The sequence below is a fragment of the Dermacentor albipictus genome, chromosome 6 (genome assembly GCF_038994185.2).
Source record: "Dermacentor albipictus isolate Rhodes 1998 colony chromosome 6, USDA_Dalb.pri_finalv2, whole genome shotgun sequence".
NCBI lineage: Eukaryota > Metazoa > Arthropoda > Arachnida > Ixodida > Ixodidae > Dermacentor > Dermacentor albipictus.
The window spans coordinates 20,241,993-20,262,500 of record NC_091826.1 but is presented as its reverse complement, the minus strand read 5'-3'; the positions used below and the strand labels follow the sequence as shown (position 1 = coordinate 20,262,500).

Here is a 20,508-nt window from a genome sequence, read left to right as displayed (position 1 = left end):
AGGCAACTATTGCTAATCGCGTGAGAGAAATCAAGACGGAGTCAGAGAACCTGACTTGAAGAATCAGTGGAGTAAATCATTGTGCCGGATTGGTTGGCTATATAATGCAAGTGCTGCGCAATACTTATAGACGAACGCTAGCGAAAATAAGCTACACACACGCAGCAGCCGCAACCGTGGCTTGATCCTGTCAAACATCAATCAGGATGTGGCGCCGTCTGTTGCTGCCGCTGGACGGCTCACCTGCGAGCTGGTGCCGGCGATGAGGACGAGGAGGAAGAACAGGCTGGAGGAGATCCAGTGCACCGAGAACTTGCTCATCGCCACGAATATCACGCTCTGGCCTGCACAGAGTCGACGACATCGGGCGTAAGCAAGTGTGCGTAAGCCTGTTCATTTGTAACTTTTTTTTTTGGTGCTGCGGTCTTTGAAGAGCATGCAGGTGGGGAAAAAAGTATGTTCGCTCTTTAGCACGTATATAAATACAAAAGATTCATCTGGTGAATTAATACTGAATGAAAGGAAACGAAAGAATAAACACCAGTTCTAGTACACCGATAAAACATAACCGATGGCAAACAACAAAGCGGCATGACGATACAGCACCTGCCCTCTTGCGGGTCACCAGAGTCAAAGGTAATACGCCGTTATGACACTTTAAAGCAAGTGCGTCTGCTCAGCCCAAAGAAGAGAGCGGTAGGGGGTGAAGGGTGGGGACGATGAAAAACAACACAACGAATGGCGGCAAACAGATTTACTACACAGTTTAATGTATACAGCCCCTACGTGCTGCCAGGTTCCTCCGTTAGAAAAAAAGAAAACTTTGTGAGGCGCAGTTACTGCCAAAATATGTTAACTCGGGGTGACTGGGCACATTGCTATAAATGCTGAAATACGACAACTGCGCTCGGGTACCGGAACGAAATTAATTTTTACTTGGCGGATTAATTCGTCGAGAAATTAAGTAATTGATGAAGAAACGACACAAGTCTCTAAATGCATCGAAACTATAGGTCTATTCGTTGACTGACTGACGAATATATGCACCTGTTCATTAATTGATTGATTGATTGATTGATTGATTGATTGATTGATTGATTGGTTGAGTGAGTGAGTGAGTGAGTGAGTGAGTGAGTGAGTGAGTGAGTGAGTGAGTGAGTGAGTGAGTGAGTGAGTGAGTGAGTGAGTGAGTGAGTGAGTGAGTGAGTGAGTGAGTGTCAACAAAGTAGGTTTTATGCGCACCAAAGTTGCACCTGGGCTATTGAGAACGCCGTCGTTAAAACCCGCGGATTATATTTGACAACTCAAAGATATTTAAGTGCACTGAAGTCTCGGCGAGGAGGCGTCTCCGGACACCGCGTTCTCGCATCGCAACGCTGCAAGCGAGGCCGGGAGTCGAATCCGCGACCTCAGTCGAACGCGAATAGCGAGTGCCCCCTCGTGGGGCAACCTAGACGCGGTTTCGTACCTCCGTGCACCACGTCCTTGACGGGGATGTTGAGACTGAGCGCCATGCTGCCCAGCGCCGAAAACACGATGATGGAATACATCAGGCTCGCCGCGAGCGTCAGCAACGTCACCATGAACACCACCCTGCGGATCGGGATGCTCTGTATACGTCACACCGGCTGCGGCATATCACTCTCACGCTCGCGATACGGATAGTATTGGAAAGCCAGGCATACACAGCTCTCGCGGTGATGGCCCTTCAGTTGCGCTATCGTCGGTTGAGATTGTGTATACCTTAAAAGCTTTTGTACACCTTGTAAAGAGTATGTGATAGAGAAATGCCGTGCGTGCGTACGTGCGTGCGTGCGTGCGTGCGTGCGCGCAGAGGAGCGTTCACATGCTCCGATGACAACCATTCTGCCTTATTATTCCGTTGGGTCCTATAACAGTTCGGAAAGCGAACTGTTATAAGATCCCCCCTCCTCTCTCCCTGACATCTTTTCTTTTGTCTACTCCATAACATAACTTGGAATTGGCAGGGCATCTTTTCTGTTGTCTACTCCATAACAAGACTTGGAATTGGCAGCAAACAATTTACGAAAACGCGTGCTTAAACGCCGCTCGTCGTTTAAAGCAAACTGTGCAGCTGGACTGATTCGTGCCGACTCGATTACCTGTGCACGTTCTCGAAGCGGCGGCAGAAGCTGCCGAAGGTGACCACCGGACCGTAGCTGACGCCGATGGTGAACAGCACCTGTTCCACGGCACGGGTCCACACCTGTTTCGTTGTGTGCGGAAAAAAAAATTGGCGAAGGACTTCCTTATTTGAGCACCTTAGAATAAACCTTGAGCTTGAAACTTCTTTTAGAGGGAAATCGCAATTGGTTCTGTGTGGGACAGCATTAGGAGCCTGAGTTTGAATGTAAGACATTCCATGCCGTATTGGAGCGTCACTGATTCGCCAACTTTCGAGAGAACGTTCAATTGACACGCTGGCAAATCACGACGATAAGGTTAAATAAACACAAAACACATGCGCACGAGGTGTTTCAGAAAACGCGCTCGAAATAGTTTAAAGGTCAACTGCAAAAGAAATAATAATAATAATAATAATAATAATAATAATAATAATAATAATAATAATAATAATAATAATAATAATAACCGAACTGTGTGCGAAGCGTCGCTTCAGCTTCCGTGAAAAAAAAAGAGTTTGAAGTACGAGTGGATGCATCACGAACGGTCTGCAAAAAAGAAAAAGACGCTCTCTTCATACCGAAACTGAAAAAGAAAACACCGCCATTACCACTTGCCGGAAGTGACGTATGACCCAGTACATTGAGAATGAGCATGGTCCTAGCATGGCTCCTCGGCATAGCCGCGGAGACTACAGCGTACACATGTGCGAAGTTGGGTTAGTTGGCTCAGCATCATTCTGAGAGAAACGGGGCAGCAACAGGACCGAAGACAGCGCTTGTGAGTCGTTTTGTTTTTCCTTGGGTCCTGCTGCAGCGCTGTTTTTTTTTTTTTATCGGAATGATGCTCCGAGACTTGGTGGAGCCCACTGCTGCCCGCTGCGATGCGCTATAGGAATATGCCAGGTTATGTGCTGCAATTTTTGTCGTATTTGCTCACCACAAGGTGCAAGCGCGTACTGAGTGCGCGTGCCATTTAGAGGATAATAATAATAAGAAAATTAGACAATTAGCAGCCCTGCAGCTTTGACAAGGTTTCTTCAATAGTTTATTTAGTACTGATTTATAGCCAATCTTGCCAAGTGCAACATTTCGTCGCCGTCGTCCTTTAATCACAGGAAAGACGAGACACTTAAGCGAGCTTCCCGGAATTGCTCTTAACACCAGCGGCAGAGAAATTTAAATGGCTTCAGATAGCAATTATAGGCTAGTAATGATAAATAATTTGACTAATAAGCTATTTAGCCTAAGAGTCGGACGATCGAGCCTAATGAAGGACTTGATAAATCCCCTTGTTCCTAGAGTTTTTTTTTTTTTTCGGAAAGATAACATCGAAGATTGTTAGGAGAAAGTGAACATGGCCACAACTCTTCAACTTGCCCCAAGTTAGCACTCTTACACGAAATAAAACTTCAAGATTCAATTGGAATCAGAGTGCAGAGATAACAAAAACTTCAGTGACGTTTCAGTGCGCGACGCGCAAATGTATATGGACGCTGCGAACATGCACGGCGATCACCGCGCGGCGTCCGGGCTCCTTCCAGGCGCCTTCCTCCTCCGGTACATACTCGCTTCCTTCGCGGCGAGTAGCATAATTTCGCCGATTTCACAAACGGGGCATCTACGCTTGCACGTAAAAAAAAAAAGCGCACCGACGATTACGATACGCCCCGATGCGAAATTTGAGGGCAACTCTATATGTGTTTTCATGTATTGGCTGACGCGGACAATCTTTCTCGAGCGGCACATTGCAAATGGAGCCAAGTGCGGCGCGACTGCGCCGCGCCAAGCAGGAGATCGCGACAGGCAGCGCGTGGGCGCGATTCACAGCAGCCGCCGCAGACAGACCTCCGCTCATGCAGCGCTTTGTTCCCATACAGACGACGCGTGCTACTCTGGCGCCGTCTCGTAGCCGTCGTCGCCGCAAAGCCCGTCTTGCGCGGCCCTACGCTTTTCTTCTCACGCTTTCGCAAAACCCGGCTCCTCCGCTTTCCTCTTTGGGCTCTCTTGGCTATTCATTTCCGGCTGCGCTCAGAGTTCGCTTTCATCCTTCGCAGCGCTCGTTCGCTAGGTTACGAGGGGCAACACCGACGCTCGCCGAAGGAACGGGCGCCTGAAAAGAGCGGCGCTCTAAGTGAAACCGAGACGAAGAAAGACGTCACCGTGATCTGTAGCAGTTCCCGCCAGTGAGGCACCAGCATGAACCAGATGCCGAAGGTGGCGCCCTCTCTCCACAGCGTCTCGATCATGAGCGCCAATGTCAACCCGATGGGCAGCAGCGTGACCGCGGACAGGCGCTGGAACGTGAGCACAGACACCGCGTCGCCTCACTCAATGCTACGGCATTCATTAGCGCAGCTAGGCCAGTTCTATTCAACTGCTATTCAGTTGCTGGAGCTCTGGGGTCCTGCCTTAATAAAACTTGTACTGAAGATAGAACGACTACAAACGACTGATTGATTGACGAATTGATTGACTGATTGATTCATTCATTCATTCAACTTGGGCAAGAAACATAAGTGAACACCAGGGTTGCTGTAACGTAAAGCTATTCAAGTTGCTGGTTATATATATATTTTTTTCATTATGGGATTTTACGCGCCGAAACCAATATCTGATTAGAGGCACGCCGTAGTGGGGGACTCAGGAAATTTGGACCACCTGGGGTTCTTTAACGTGCACCTAAATCTAATAACTACGCGGGTGTTTTGAGCTAAATGTCGGGGAAGGGGGGGGGGATGTCACGATCCTCCTGTGGGAGGTGGTGTTATGGTGTGTTGGGGAGGGGGGAGTATAAATCCCTGCTCTGATGCACACGGCTGTCTTCCTGTCTCCTGCTGCTGTTATTATCAATACCCGTCTTAAAGCTATATTCCGTGCAGTAAATCTTTATTCAAGCGTAAGTTGGCGTAAACCACCCTACGTAAACGAAAAGAAAGAAAAAAAAAAGCATTTGGAACCTTTTGGGGGCGTTGGTAATCAGTGCGAGCACGTGAAAATGCCACGTGTCCGCACTAAGCCAATCAAGCATTGGCAATGGCGGGAACGCGCAAGGATGAGGACGGCGGCGGCTAATGCAGATAAAAGAACGAACCCATATTGAAACTTGCACATCTAGAGACCTTACGCAGGCGTGTCGAGGAACACTGCTAACGGCGTTGTATACCTAGGAGACGTGCGTCGATGGTGTACGAAATGAATTCTACGGAAAACCCGTCGGCCACTCGTAGCTTCAAATCTACTGTCCGTTGAAGGCCACTGTATACTTACCAGTGTTTGCTATGCAGACAGTTGCAAAGTAGCTAGGAGGCGCTACAGTGTTCGTGCGCAGAACGCTATAATGTCAGTAACCTGAACCTGAACGCCTGAACCTGAATGTAACCTGAACGCCGCCTCCGATTTCACAGTGAGACGCATAGGTGATGTCCAAAACACGACGCCTATATGACGTGTTTCCTGCTCGCGAAATCACTTCCGCCGCATTCAACCAGCAAAAAGCATAGCCTTTGAGATCCTAATCTTATATCCAGAAGGCGTCACACTATATGGGGCGTGGATTTGAACACCACCTATTGCACACCTATCCCGTTTCTGAAGACCTAACCCTCCGCATGAGGGCCGCGCATGTACCATCGACCGCGACAGCGCGACACCCTGGACAGTGGCGGCGCCAACGGCGAAGAAATGCGCCTCCAAGTGTCCGTATACAATGCCTCCTTTACTAGATGCCAGCCGCGTTGTCCGTAAACTCCTGGCCCTTTCCCGTTTCTCTCATCCGCAAAATAGTGTTCCTGTATGTGCGGGAGCATATACAGGAACACTACCGCAAAAAGGCAACGAGCGCCGCTTGTGGCGGACGTCTGCAACCTAGATCATGTGCTACGGCCTCCGAGATTACCATGGCGTCTGTTGCCCTCTCGGAGGCCCGCGATAACGCTCGCTAACAGACGCCCGCAATATAAAGCGCCCGTGGAGCATTCAGCCGCCGCTGCCACATCCGCCGGAAGTTAAAAAGGCAACGAGCGCCGCCTCACGGAATTTATGCTGAACTAACTTCAACTAAAGGAACCGCCGCCGCAATGGGAAAGCGAGCAACGCGGCTGGCATCTAGTAAAGGAGGCATTGCCGTATAATCTGCATGACGCAATAGAAGAGCAGGCCTCACAGCGCAGTACCCACCGGCGTTCGCAGGCCCGACGCGAGGCAGACGTACAGCAGCACCCACATGAGCCCCAGGCACAGCAGGAGTTCCAGATGCAAGCTGCCCACGCGCCACTCCTGCCGGTGCGACCGGAGGCCCACGGACGTGTGGCTGCATGCATTCGCAGCGCGTGTACTCTAAACGCGTAACAGCCGAAACGACAAATCTCGATACGTGTGTCATGTTTTGAGGAAACACAGCCTCCAGACAACAGGGTCAGAGAGTGTGTTGCAGAGGCATGCGCCCTTGTATAGACAGATGTAAGAACACTGAAACGGAGACAAACACGAGCAAAGCCTGTGGGACGCGTACCGCCGGCTGTCCGTGGCGCGTAAACCTAAGCAAGCAGAACTGCGGTGTGCGCGCTCGAAACAGCCAGCGGTCAGAGCTGGCCTTGCTTCAACGGAGGAAGAATAAAAGCCTTGGTGGTTCGTGATCTCAGTGTCCTTGGTGGAGGCCGCGGTCGAGCCTGAGCACCCACGTTTCTAGAAGTGGAAATTAAAGTTTCTAAAGCCTTAAGTTTCTTTTTAACTGCAGCTCAAGTGCTTTTGTTTGTATCAGTGTTCCAACATGCGTTTACAGATGTGCTGCTTTGAAAATAACAACTCTCTTACTGAAAGCAGGAACCTCACGCCTGCCATTTGAAAAGACGTTCTCACAAATCGTAGATGGCTTGGGAATAAAGGAAAACTTAACACGTACAGTCACAAGCATGTTTTAGTAAATACAGCGTTGTCTTTCTTCACATGCTTCTGCGCAAAAAGCAAAAAAAAAGAAGAAGAAAGAAAGGAAAGATCATCCACGGGGATGGTTCCTGAATGATGTGTAATTGTATCGAGGGGTCCGCGAAGACTATAACCGTCTCAACACCGCAGTACATACAAAACAGACAAACAAACACCGTTTGCGTTGTCCATTTATCCTTTCTTATGTCTCTGTTCATGCCTAACTTTTTTCTTAACTAGTATGTATCGTCTCAGCTACTTGCTCCGCAGATGTTTTGTCGACAGTCCAGATTTGAACTGGAGTGGCACGCACAAAACGTTTGCTCGAACCTACGCAAACAAGTGAAGTGGAGCGAGTGCACGACTCACAAGAAGTGCTCGCTCATCGTCTCGGTGACGTTGACGCAGTCCATGACGGCGTCGTCGTACTTGAACGGTCGCATGTGCAAAGGCAGCGACGAGCGGTTCTGGTGGCCTTTCCGAGCAGAGCGCTGCACGGAGGGGTGCAACCCGCACAGCCGCTGCGTATTACAGAGAAGCCCGTTAGCGAGAACCGCTTCTCACGCACCAGTAAGTGGCATGCACATCGACCGCAAAGACAAAAAAAAAAAAAACGATTGTAAAACAGCGCATAGGCATAACGTTTAAGAAAGCGTCGCTTCTAATAGACTGAATCATCTACGTCTGTAAAAACTGCTTCGCCAAAACGGCGAACTTGACTACAGGTTTCTGCGTCGGATGCCTCCAGGTTAACAAAGATAAAATATGACAAACTTACCTTGTTTGCTGACCATGCTTCACAGCAGCGGATTTGCGCGATCCCGAAATATGATTATTAATTAACAACAAGTTCGCTTATGTGCCATCAATTATCTTCTTTTTTTTTACTTTATGGAAGCACGTTGTAATTGCAGAAATGAAGTCAGCCACTATAAAAATCACAACCTATCGCTAGAAAACTGTCCGCCTTGCACCAGATCCTACAAATATGGAGTCAAAAATCTTCCGCAAACTGTATTGATTTATGTGAGTAGTAATGTGCTTCCGAACTGTTGTGGAAACGCAGCACGAAAAAAGCAACTGGCGGTTTCGCCCGAAGGCGAAGCACGGAAAGCGAAAGCAAGGTTTACCCTCTCGCTGAAGGCGTCTCAGAACACGGCCTCCGAGATTGGCACTGCGCGTCGTCCGATCTCGGAGGGCGAAATGCAAGAACGCCCACGTATACTCAAATTTAGCTGCGCGTTAAAGAACGCCAGGCGTTCGAAACTAACCCACAGTCCCCCACTACACACGACGTGCCTCACAACCAGATCGTGGTTGTGGCACCTTTAGAAACCCCCCAGGGTTTAATTTCGGTGCACACACCCTCTCGGCCCTGTAGCAGGTCTCGAGCTGCTGCTCCCAGAAGCCGTAGCATCCGGACAGCGGCACCAGGTTGAAGTCGGTGAAGGACAGGAGCAGCTGCAGCAGGGAATGCGCCAGCAGCGCGTGCAGGTAGCCGCTCATCAGGAAGCTCACCAGGCCCGCACACACCTCCACACCTGCAGCGTACCATACACGTAAGCGTGCACGATACACGCGCCTGAGGTCATGGCTCGATCTGCTCTATTCGATCGGCTGTTTCGAAGCACTGTCGCGCAACGATGCTGATTTGTGTGGCAATGTCGACCTGCCTCTCAGGCACGGAGGAAGGAAATAGCCTATAGGGGTCAGCATTGCGTAACTATAACCGAGCCAAGAAAAAAAATATGTTGGCCGAATACGTGATCGTATCGCGGTAAGTGTTTGTGTCCTCCACCGGCCACGCTATAGCGGCGCTTGGTATTTAGACGTTCCTCTGAAAAGACAACCCGCGAGACGTACGGCAACGCGCGGTGTACAGCCACGTTCGCACATCGCAATGAAGGCGATATAAACGTATGAGCTGCAGTTAACGACCGCAGTTGCCACGAGCACATTGGGAGAGAAATGCGCGCGCAGCGGTTGGCGAGGAACCCCGCGCACAGGAGTGAGTCGGCAAAAAAATAACGGGAACCGGGCACACTGCAGCACTGTTGAATAACTTACACGCACTTATAAGTGAATAAAAGTGTAAATCTGCCTATAGCACTCTTAGAAATATGTACACCCTTTGGGGCGTACCTTGTCCCACAACAATAATTATCGGCTTTCTTGGCGAGCCCGGTACTTCCCAGTCACGAACGGCATGCGCGTTATCAGTGTGACGCAGTTTCTCGAAAGGAAAGTAGCGAGCGCCGAGTTTTCAAGAAAGGAAATTCGGGCAAGACAGATGACGATTATTGTTGTGGGACAAAATAAGTCCCAAAGGGTGTAAATATTTCTAAGAGTGTATGACTCGCACTCTTACACCCTTTTCGGGTCTAAGGGTGTGAGTTATAGACCGGTATATACTCCCTTTTTCGCTTCTAAGGGTGTAAATTTCTTTACACTGCAGTGTGGGCCGAGTCAACCGAGCACAGGGCTAGTTCTTTTTTCTTTTTTTGTGGTGAAAACGACACACGGACGGCATTGCAAGATCAAGTCTTACAGACACAGGTGAGGTCCTGGTCTACAGTTGGCCCATGGTCAGCTATAGTCCAACGAAAACGGCGCACATGGGACAAATAAAGGGAGACAGACAGAGCTCTGTGTAACTGTGATCCGTGCTGTATATAGTCCCAATGTGCGCTGTTTTCGTTATATAAAAGACAAAAGAAAGTGTTTGACATATTAGTGAGTTTGGTTTGAACTCTCTTTCCGCGAGGTAACCGCTGATCCTTGCACAACATAAAGTGACGCTCGCTGAACACGCAACAAAGGAACTGTCATTTCACAATCGCGCCTTCAACTGTTCGCGTTTCATCTGAATGTTGGAAAAAAAGAATCGAGCTGCGATTCCCAATAAATATTGCTGTAAAAGCGCGAGCTTACAAAAAATAGCAGGTCTGGATTTCTGAACCAAACAGGATTATACAGTCGGAGCAGCGGCCGCTGAGTGCCATAACAATGGAACAGTGAAAACAGTCACAAATAGGCTTGCAAGTATACGTATGGCATTGAGATATGTTTTAGCTATGGAACAAAAGTACATTGCTCCTTGAACTACACACGCAGTCGGGCGAAAGAACCAAATAAATCTGTTCGGGTTTAGACGGCAGAAAGAGCCAAATAAATGGATTCGGCTTATTAAATGGATTAAGCGCTTCGAGTAGCGCACTTGTTGCAGAGTGGATATTTAGGCAACGTTTCTTATTTCGTTTCGTAATTCCGTCGAGCACAGCATCCGGCCACAGGCACATCTGAAAGGGTAAGTACAGACGGCTATACCTAAAAAAGACTTGATATAACTTTCTACCGCTTCTGCCATAAAGAAGGTGCACGCCAGGTTACTTTGATCAGAGTACAAGGCGTCGCCCCCTGAACATCGCACTGTATTTAGAGGGTGTTTCAGCGAACACTTAAAGAAAATTATATATTTTTTTTGGTTGTCTGGCAGATAGCACAATGCTAGTCCATCAGCTGGCCTAGTCGAAGAGGCGGACATTAATTGCACAAGAGATTAAAATTCATGGTAGACTAATTAACAAAATTACACTAATTAAGTCATTAACTAATTACGTTATGCCACATATTGCATTTCACAAATTCTAGCGGGTGAGACTGCAAGGCACATCAACTTGAAGACAATTGTGTGGCTGACACCATTTACGAGATATGCGCCGTCAAACTTGCGGTAAAAATGCACTGTCATTGCACTTACTTTCTTAACAAAACGACGCTTTATGCATTGTAGCAGAAAAGTAACCGGAACGCCATTTCATTTCTCCTCAAAGTTCGGGAACAAGTATCTCGAAACTGGTGTCGTCCTGAGAACTCGTTCCAAGTGGATCCTCTTTGCGAACTCCCCGTCTAGAATTTGTAAATTGCAATATGTGCACTAAGGTGATCAGTTAAACACTTAATTAGTGATTTTGTTAATTAGTCGATCATGCATTTAAATATTTTACAGCTAAATTCCGGCTCTTCGGACTGGCCAGCTCACGGACTAGAATTGTGCTATGTGCCACAGGTATTTTTCTTATAAAAACATTTGGAAGTGTTTGCTTCTCAGACTTCTCAGACTTCTGCAAACCCGTTCGTATCCCCCTCCTCGGTCCCTTAACAAGACAGACCCTGACCACTCACAGTCGTGCCCGAGATGTGGTCGTGACTCATGCTCTATTGAATACATGTTCTGGCTGCGCCCAGCCCTTAACGCCTCTCATGCACCCATCACGAAAGAGTAATGGGAGGAATCCCTCAAGAGCAGCAATCCCCACATTTAACTCCAGGCTGTCCAGAGGGCCCACGAAATTGCGGTGGGGCATCGTCTACCGGTCCCATCGTGGGCGGAACCACCGACGTGATCTTGGAGAGCCTTCGGCTCCCCTAAGTCTCAGTTTTTCAGGACTCAAGTAAAGTTCTTGTCATGCCATGTTATGTTCGCTGAAACACGCGGCCGGTATACAGTGATATTGTCACGTATGGAAAGACACAGACGAAAGAGGGCTATTTACAGGCTATTTACACTGGAGCCAGACAGCCAGGTTGACCTTCGCTCGCGTCTAGGGCACAGACGCACTCCATCGTCGTTCTCGCGGCAGCTCGTCTCTCGAGCATCTCTCGATGACATTGTAATGATATATACCGGCCCACTACGCATATATACACAGCGCCGCCTTGCCTCTGGCCATGGGCACGCATCTGGTGACGGCGCCGGGTCCGAGCCGCGTGTACTGGCCCAGGATGAGCTCGAGGTAGAAGAGCGGGTAGCCGACCGCCACGAGCGCCACCATGTACGCCAGGAGGAACGAGCCTGAGCATGGTTGAGGCACAGGGTTAACTTGACTTGCTTCACAAGTGAGGGTTGATTCGCTTTATTCAAAGGTTACGGCAGCTTAACAAAAGGGTTTTCGTTTTGCTTTTCGTTTCGCCCTGTCGGTATATGCTGCAGGCAACCGAACACTGAGCCGCACCACATCCTGTTAGCGCAGGGACTGCATGCGTGCCTTGCAAAGTCGGCCATCCCCCACGCGCATATGATGCAGTCGAGCGAACGCACGACAAACGGGCCTGAATGACCGGCCTAGAGAGCACAGGAATGCTGTAAACGTTCTGGCAGGCGCTGGCCACTTGGCTGACCACTGCCGTATAGATGCACACGAAAATGCCACAAATGCCCCCCCCCCCCCCCCGTGTTTTCACAACAACGCAAGTGCGCCTTTTCACAAACACGCAGTTGCGTGTTTTCAGAACAAGTAAGTGCTCAGACGGTTCGCCAGGCGGTTAGATAAGAAAATACCTGAGGTATACTGCATTGCAAAAGCTGCTGATAAATGTGTAAGCGCTCCATCCCTGACATTCATTGATAAAGAGTTGTTGTATCTTGATAACAACCCGATCAACGCTTTGTGATGGCTTGCTGTGGGCGCCTATCGGCGTCGCGTGGTTTTCTCCTACGTGCTACATTCGTTTATGCATCCGTCTGCGCATTTATTTGAGCGTACGGTTGTTTCTTGCATGTTTACTTTTTTTTCTGAATAAAGCCTGCCAGTTGACGTCTAGCGCTCTTTCCTGCCTCAACTTTTTTTTTTCGTTAGTTATTATAGCGCTAGTAACTATGTCTCAGCTTCCACAAGTGTGCTGTGACGTGGACCACCATCGACAACAGCACGGTGCATCTATTATTTAATATGCTAAGCACTCGATTGGGTAACACATAACAGTGATCAGATGCAATAGAATATTGCTAAGGTAGCATCAAGTAGCAGAAGTAGCAGTAGTAGTAGTAAGTAATAATAATAATAATAAATAAATATTCACAGGGTCTCTTATCAATATGTTATCCTTAAGACGACCTGAATGCGAAAGACCAAGTGCCGATGCATTAAAAACCAACACATGACGTACACATCCCCCTTAATTTGCTTAGTCTACTTCTCCTAGTCATCGCTACCCGCCGTGGTTGCTCAGTGGCTATGGTGTTAGGCTGCTGAGCACGAGGTCGCGGGATCGAATCCCGGCCACGGCGGCCGCATTTCGATGGGGGCGAAAACACCCGTGTACTTAGATTTAGGTGCACGTTAAAGAACCCCAGGTGGTCCAAATTTCCGGAGTCCTCCACTACGGCGTGCCTCATAATCAGAAAGTGGTTTTGGCACGTAAAACCCCATAACTTAATTTTTTTTAGTCATCGCTCTTAATTCCAAAGGTCCAGTGTTCGACTCCCACCCAAGATTGTGGTTTCGAGTGCCTTAATTAAGCTATCTTAAATAAGTTCACCTTCATTAATATCAAAAGTCGTGTGTTCGAATGTCTTAATCAACTATATCTTAATTACACGTGCGATAATTAACTTCGCTTTAATCTAATTACCCCCAATGGTGCTGGGTTCGACACCCACCAAAGGTCGAGTGCCATAACTCTATATCAGTTAACTGTACCTGAATGAACTTCGTCTTCATGAACACCAAAGGTCGTGCGTCCGACTCCCACAAATGATCGAGGGTTCGTAGCCATTTTGTACATTTTGTGTCATCGACGCGTTCTCGGTTGAAGTCGACTGACTAATGAGACATATAAGGCTTGCGCCCGAATAATAATATTTTATGTCCACTGCGGGACGAAGGCTTCGCTTAGCGATATGCAATCACCCTTGTCTTCCGTTACCTGTGCGCAGCACAGTAAACACTGCAAAAAACGGTAAAGCGAGCCGCAGTTCACCTAAATAAGTGACGCATCCCTTCTCTCCCTCAGTTTGCCATTTCCAAAACGAAAACCTAAATAACCAGACGTTTTAAGATATGTCCATCAGGCGAGCTAAACCTCAAGGCCTGAAATGGTGCTGAGTGGCCAATCCTGATACTAATGCAAACTACGTGACATTTGAGCCAATGACAAAGGGTTAAAAATGATGGAAAACAATGCAGATTGGTACGAAATGTGGACCTCGGATAAGAGATTAGCGCGGGAACTGTATACATTCGCACCTCCTCCGTTCTCGTAGAGCATCTTGGGAAAGCGCCAGATGTTGGCCATACCGATGGCGATTGCGGCGCAGGACAGGATGAGCTGCATCTCGCTCGACCACAGGCGGCGGTCGGGTGGCTCCGCAAGCGAATGCACCTGCGCGCGCAGGCACGTCGGGAGAGGTCACGTGCCACCCTCGCTTCCGCGAAAACTTCGTTACAACGAGTTCTGTTCCCCTGAACCGCAGCATGTATGCGCCTAGACCCAGTTCCCTAGCACGCGGATCATCCGAGGGCTCGCTCCATGGTATGGTATAGACGATGCGTTTATCGGAAGCCACGATAGCCACTGTCAGTGTTGTCATGATTGCAGTGAGTAAATCCTGGGCACTTCCTTGTCAATGAGTGGGGCACACTGTGTGGCCGGAAGGAGCTGGCTCCGTGCTTTGTATACAGTAGGGCTACTAAGCTTATGTATTTATTGAATTGATTGATTGATTGATTGATTGATTGATTGATTGATTGATTGATTGATTGATTGATTGATTGATTGATTGATTGATTGATTGATTGATTGATTGATTGATCGATCGATCTAGTGAGTGAGTGCAACGTCCCAAAGAAACAAGCGTACTTCGAGAAATAATTTTTCGCCGCCTGTGTTTCTCTAATGGTTCTGTGTTACACTCGTACACGACTGTCCGTTTTTTTTTTTTTTTCCCCCTTTCGCATGCCGCCCCTGGCGTCGGAATACAGCCCGGCCATACAAACCCGCAACCTCCGTGCTGCAGGAGCACAACATCATATAGTCACTGCACGGCGCGGGCATAAAGTGTGTAGGTTTGGACAAGTTGGAGGTCAATGGTAACACGACGAAGCAAGATGGAAAAAAAATATTAATAAAAATAAAAATGAACGCACCAAGTGTTGAGGCACGTCGGCAGCAGAGGTCGAAGGATGTATGTTGTGCCGCGCGCTCCTGGAGCTGCTCCCCGACGTCTAGAAGAAAGATCCGCTACATGAGTCAACGTTGCGGTGCCAGGACATCCCAAAAATGTAGAGGGAGAGCCAAAGACCGCGTGGTTATTGCCTTCTTCGGTACAAACAAGTAGTTCTCTGACCAAGACAATGCAATAATTAATTAATTAATTAAACGTAAGCCGTAGTTATGAGGCCGAACGGGAGAATTGTGGACCCCATTCGAGTCCATCAAAGAACACAAAATGGAACACCTGTAATATTGCGCGGTGATTGTTAAAGGTCGTCCGAAAAGATTTGTCAAGAGCTTTCATTCCCGTTCGCAAAGGAACAGCAACAATAGGATGTAAAAGGAATCTAGCGCACGAACCTAATTTTATATTACGGTGTCACTTGACACACATAAGTTACGCCAATGAACACTTTCAAGTGACTTACAGTGCATCATATAGCTTACCATGCACTAAGGTCTCTTTTATTTTTATTTTTTCTTTTAAATGGGGAATGTGTAACGCTCCGAAACTGTCAGTGGGTTATGTGGAAAGCCGTAGTGGAGGACTCCGGGTTAAATTCTTTAACGTGCCCTCAAAATACCGTACACTAAAGTTCTTGCATTTTACTCCGATCGAATTGCGGCCATTCCCGACGGGTTATCGGGATGGTTGCGAGCCTTGGTGCTATAGTTCTTACAGGAAACCACTTTTTTTTTTAATGCACGAACATTGCCTATTAGTTGATACACAATACGCTATTGTTCTTCCTTCGCATGAGCTACCATGACCGCACATTCCCTATCACCTCGTTCGCTACGGGTTGACGGCTCCAGTTCGACCAATTTGTCTAATCCATGCCTCACGGACGGGCGTCTCAACGATTCATTTGTTGCTCGACCTTATCACTTTATCTCATCGGTGACAATTGCACGCGCTACGCGTGAATTGACTCGAGCTTTTGGAACGCCAGTTTAAGGAATTCGACGGTATTGTAGGTTCTCTTATACAGGGTGTTTCAGCGAACATTTTCAAAAATTTTTTAAGGGTTGCCTGTGGAAGATAGTTCAATTCTAGTTTATGAGCCAGTCTACTCGAAGCGGCGGACACGTACTACTTGCACAAAAATAATTGAAATGCAAAATCGATTAATTACCAAAAATTCACTAATTAAGTATTAGCTAATTATTTTATGACCATATTGCAATTTACAAATTCTAGCAGTGCACTTCGCAAGGCGGATCCCCTTGGAGCGAATTCTCAGGACGACACCAGTTTCGATATATATTTTCCCGAACTTTGCGGAGAAATGCATTGGCGTTCCGGTTACTTGTGCGCTTCAGTGCGTGAAACGACGTTTTGTTAACAAGTTAACTGGTACGCCAATGCATTTTTCCGCGAAGTTCGGGAATTAATATCTCGAAACTGGCGTCATCTTGAAGATTCGTTCCAAGTGGTTCCGCCTTGCGAACTTCAAGGCTAGAATTTGTAAATTGCAATATGGGCCATATTGTAATTAGTTAAACACTTAATTAGTGATTGTTTATTAGTTAGTCGATTTTGGATCTCAGTCTATTTTTGTGAGTGTATGCAAGTATTGACCGCCGCTTCGAGAAGACCAGCTCACGAACTAGAATTATGATATCTGCCACGGGCAACGTTTTAATATTTTTGAAAATGTTCGCTGAAACACCCTGTATATTGCCAATCACCCGCCGTGGTTGCTCAGTGGCTATGGTGTTGGGCTGCTGAGCACGAGGTCGCGGGATCGAATCCCGGCCACGGCGGCCGCATTTCGATGGGGGCGAAAGCGCCCGTGTACTTAGATTTAGGTGCACGTTAAAGAACCCCAGGTGGTAGAAATTTCCGGAGTCCTCCACTGCGGCGTCCCTTATAATCAGAAAGTGGTTTTGGCACGTATAACCCCATCATTATTTTTTTTATATTGCCGATCACTCGCTTTTCGCCGTTGCCGCGCTGTGGCGCGACGCAACGGCCCGAACCACGGCTTTCATACCTCGTCGAGCTCGAAGGACTTCGTGCTCGAGGCTTGGCTGTGGCTGTTCGACGACGTGAACGGCACTGCCCGCTTCTGGCGAGCGGCCTTCGCCTTGTCTCCCTGCACGTCGACAAGCCCGCGTCAGTGCTGTGTGGCTTTTGGCGTACGCGGGGCGCTGCTCAGTGACGTCAGTAGTACACAATGATGTCAGTAGTATAGTGAGTGATGCGGCAGCGCCCATGCATGCTGACGCCACACGGTGGACGAAACGACACAAAGGAAGCGATGGACAATGAAGCCGACGAAAGCACGTGCGAAGGTAATTGTTGTACGCTTGGTTGAAATGCAGAAATACTTAGGTAATTGGAAGTGGGCGAGAAGATAATTTGCCGCATGTGGGAGCCGGACCCACACCTTCCGCAGTATATGTGTACGAGTGCTTTACCCAGTAATGATACTACCGCGGCGTCATATCTTCCCGGCCACTGTCTCGGGCATTCGTTTATGTGTACACGGTACCAGTGGCGTAGCTAGGCCGTGTGGCACCCGGGGCCCACACGGTACCAGTGGGGTATACAAGGTCCTCTGGCACCCAGGCCCCATAGGTCTTCTGTCATCCCCCCATCCCGAAGTGTAGTCGAGGAAGGCGAGGATATCGAAAATTTCCGGGTGTCTTCAGACGTATATGACACCCTCCCATCCCCACCCACTGGCCCCTTGCACCCGAGACCCACGGCCCGCCGCCCCTCCCCCCCCCCCCCCCTTGTTACGCCACTGCACGGTACCCCCCACACACGTACAGCCGTGAAAGTTTCATCAGTCGTGAAGAGTGTATGCCTCGCAAACTAACTGGCCGAGGTAGAAGCCTCTTCCAGTACGCCATTTCAAGAGTATGATTGTCCTAGTATAGCTCAAGTAGAATGATTCAAAAATCACGTTAACGTCAAGGGGGAAAACAAACACTTGCGCACTTATTTACGAAAACTTCTTACGCTAAAACTGTTGCTAATCGCAGGTGCCAATCAGTCGCGACTTAGGACACATCGTTAGTGAAGCCGGTCGTCCAATGGCAAACAGCCGGCTTACGAACGAAAAATATTTGTGAATTCGGCCCTTGATATGTTTATTTCTGTGGGGATTACTACTCAATCGAACAGCTTTGTCAACAGGACCGAGAAATGGCCGTCAGCTTCTCACAATTAAGCTTTAGATACGACAAGTCAGCCTCGCACAGCCCAGAAAGCTCACAGACGAGTCCTACCTTTGGCGCCATCTTGACGAGATCGGTTAAGTTCGCGTACGTTTCCCGCTTCCAATGCGCGTCAGCTAAGACGATTCAAATCGATCCGTGAATCTGGGCAGTACGAAGCAGCGAATGAAGGCTCCGCCACCAGCAGTCTTCTTCCTCCTCTTTACCTTACGTGGATCAACTCACGGGACTGCAGTTGGGCAATATCTAGCTCCTTTGTGTATGGGGCTCCTGCATTGCCCACGAGGCGCTGCGAAAATGGTGCTAAACGTACGTGCTAATCGCACTGCAGCGCGAGCTCGTGCGCTGCTCGCTTGATGGAGCTTTTAATGACAGCGCTCGAACATCGATGTGCTGCAATCAATACTACCTTGCTGCGCTGCCTCAACGTGCTGGCTTGAGCTCAAGGATGAGCACGTGTAACTCTCTAACTTGTGCTGCTCGTAGTGGCGTAGTGAATTGTCACCGAATCGGCCCGACCATTTGTGGTCATTTGCACACACTTGGTCACTTCACCACTTCGCCCCGGTCGAATTGTTAATTGTCGCTGTGGCTGGGTCTCGAATCGTGAATCACCAGCCATGTCTGCCGCTATGTCGGTCTGCCGTGGGGACTGTAGGTGCAAAAGACCGAATTTTAGAACGCAGATAATCAAGCAAGCTTCAAGACAGGCGAAGCAGTCACCACGGCGTGAAGTTTCGCTTACCCAGCGCGACGAACTGCAGCTATCCAGCGCGCCCGACGCTCCGCTTCGTGAGGCCTTGAAGGAAAACGGTAGAATCTGATGTTGGGATTCAGGCCATCTTGTTCATGGCAGCCCACGACGCAGCCGTAACGACGGTGACGCTTTTTCGAGGCTGAGCTAGGTCTCTCCGGATCGGCGTCGCCGATTTCTTCTGCTTCCAGCATTACGTCCCACGGAGAGTCCGTTTTCGTTAAACTATAGGCTGCGGCTATCTCGCAGCGTGGTCGGCGTGGTCTGTGAGAAGTGACGTGCCTTTTCGCGCTCACAACAGGGCAGAGAAAAGTGCGAATCGACGCAAAACTCGGGCTAGAAACGTGCTTCGTCACAGCCAGGGCTCAATACTACCCAAGCTGGTACTACCCAGATAGCGTTTCGCGCGCCGCCACCAGGCGCCGCTACTATACCTCAAACTCCAGCGCAAGACGCCTATAGAATGATGATGATGATGATGATGATGATGATCTTTATTATGACTTGTACGGGCTAAGGGGATCGGTATACCGAAAATCGGGCGACGGAATCGAGTGCGGTGAACGAGAAACTGTTTCTCCTTGCTTGTGGACGATTTTCTTCAGTAAGGAGGTTGCTCGAGGCCCATGAAAGCAGGCTTGGCCTCAGCATGAACGCCCCTGTGCTGCTTTTCTTTGGAGCTTTCACATCGGAGTACAGCCACTAGAATGTTAGCAAAGCGATGGAAGACTTCACATCCTTGACACCCGGCCATCCGTTGCCTCCCTAAAGAGAAGTAACTTTATGATAACTACTTTTTTTCCGATTCAGTCCTGTCATATATGATGGCCGGTCTACTACTTTGAACACCGACCAATAGTACGTCTCTCAGCAGTAATTTCTTTTAAACCTGTAAACTTCTTTTACTCATTCTGTACAAACCGCCCAATTCTTAACCATTCAATTACCCTATGGTGCTGCGCAAGGGCCAGTTCGTCGGGAACAGCAACGAATTTTACGGGTACCTCAGACGGGGGGCGGCACTTCGCCGTGTATATATGTTACACTCAGCTCCCTCTCAAATTTATTTACACCAACCTGTCGATAAGTGATAATAGGTTAGAACTGTTTTTCTCTAAGCACCAAAGCCGCTCTCCGAGCCTGATAACAAATTAAAGGAGCACTGACAAGTTGTAGAGGCGCTGTCGCACTCACTCTTGTTACGACGACACTTAGTAGTCATCAGTGTTAGGAAACACATAATTGAGATATGTTAATTTGGTACTAAAGTTGGTTTCTAAAAGCCAGACCTTACGTCATCGACATCCACCTGACGTCATGGCACAAAGTGAAATTTGCTGACGTCGCGTGCAGCAATAAGGTTAGGCATGTTGACGTTGCACGCAAAGAAAGAAACAGGAGCGCTACGTCCTTTCTTTATAAAGTTCCACGCGCCCTCGGCGTGTGTCAGCCGCTAGCGATCGCAGGACGGAGCGAGCCAGTGTTACGTGACGTCATGAC

The 20,508-nt window shown here is 48.6% G+C and overlaps 1 protein-coding gene across 2 annotated transcripts in view; it reads right to left on the bottom strand.

Annotated features, from left to right (window-relative positions):
* Positions 1-18,472, bottom strand: part of LOC135921017 (sodium- and chloride-dependent glycine transporter 2-like) — a 24,148-nt gene extending 5,676 nt beyond the window's left edge. For both annotated transcript variants that reach the window (XM_065455308.1, XM_065455309.1), the window contains exons 1-12: positions 18,306-18,472; positions 17,063-17,164; positions 14,999-15,076; positions 14,099-14,234; positions 11,794-11,925; positions 8,436-8,611; positions 7,440-7,591; positions 6,324-6,456; positions 4,307-4,441; positions 2,124-2,227; positions 1,469-1,593; positions 244-344 (exon numbers count right to left, since the gene is read on the bottom strand). In XM_065455308.1, the coding sequence (XP_065311380.1) occupies positions 244-344; positions 1,469-1,593; positions 2,124-2,227; positions 4,307-4,441; positions 6,324-6,456; positions 7,440-7,591; positions 8,436-8,611; positions 11,794-11,925; positions 14,099-14,234; positions 14,999-15,076; positions 17,063-17,164; positions 18,306-18,317 (1,386 nt within the window). In that variant the 5' untranslated portion in view covers positions 18,318-18,472. The remainder of the gene's footprint in view (positions 1-243; positions 345-1,468; positions 1,594-2,123; positions 2,228-4,306; positions 4,442-6,323; positions 6,457-7,439; positions 7,592-8,435; positions 8,612-11,793; positions 11,926-14,098; positions 14,235-14,998; positions 15,077-17,062; positions 17,165-18,305) is intronic.
* Between the last annotated feature and the right edge of the window lie 2,036 nt (positions 18,473-20,508).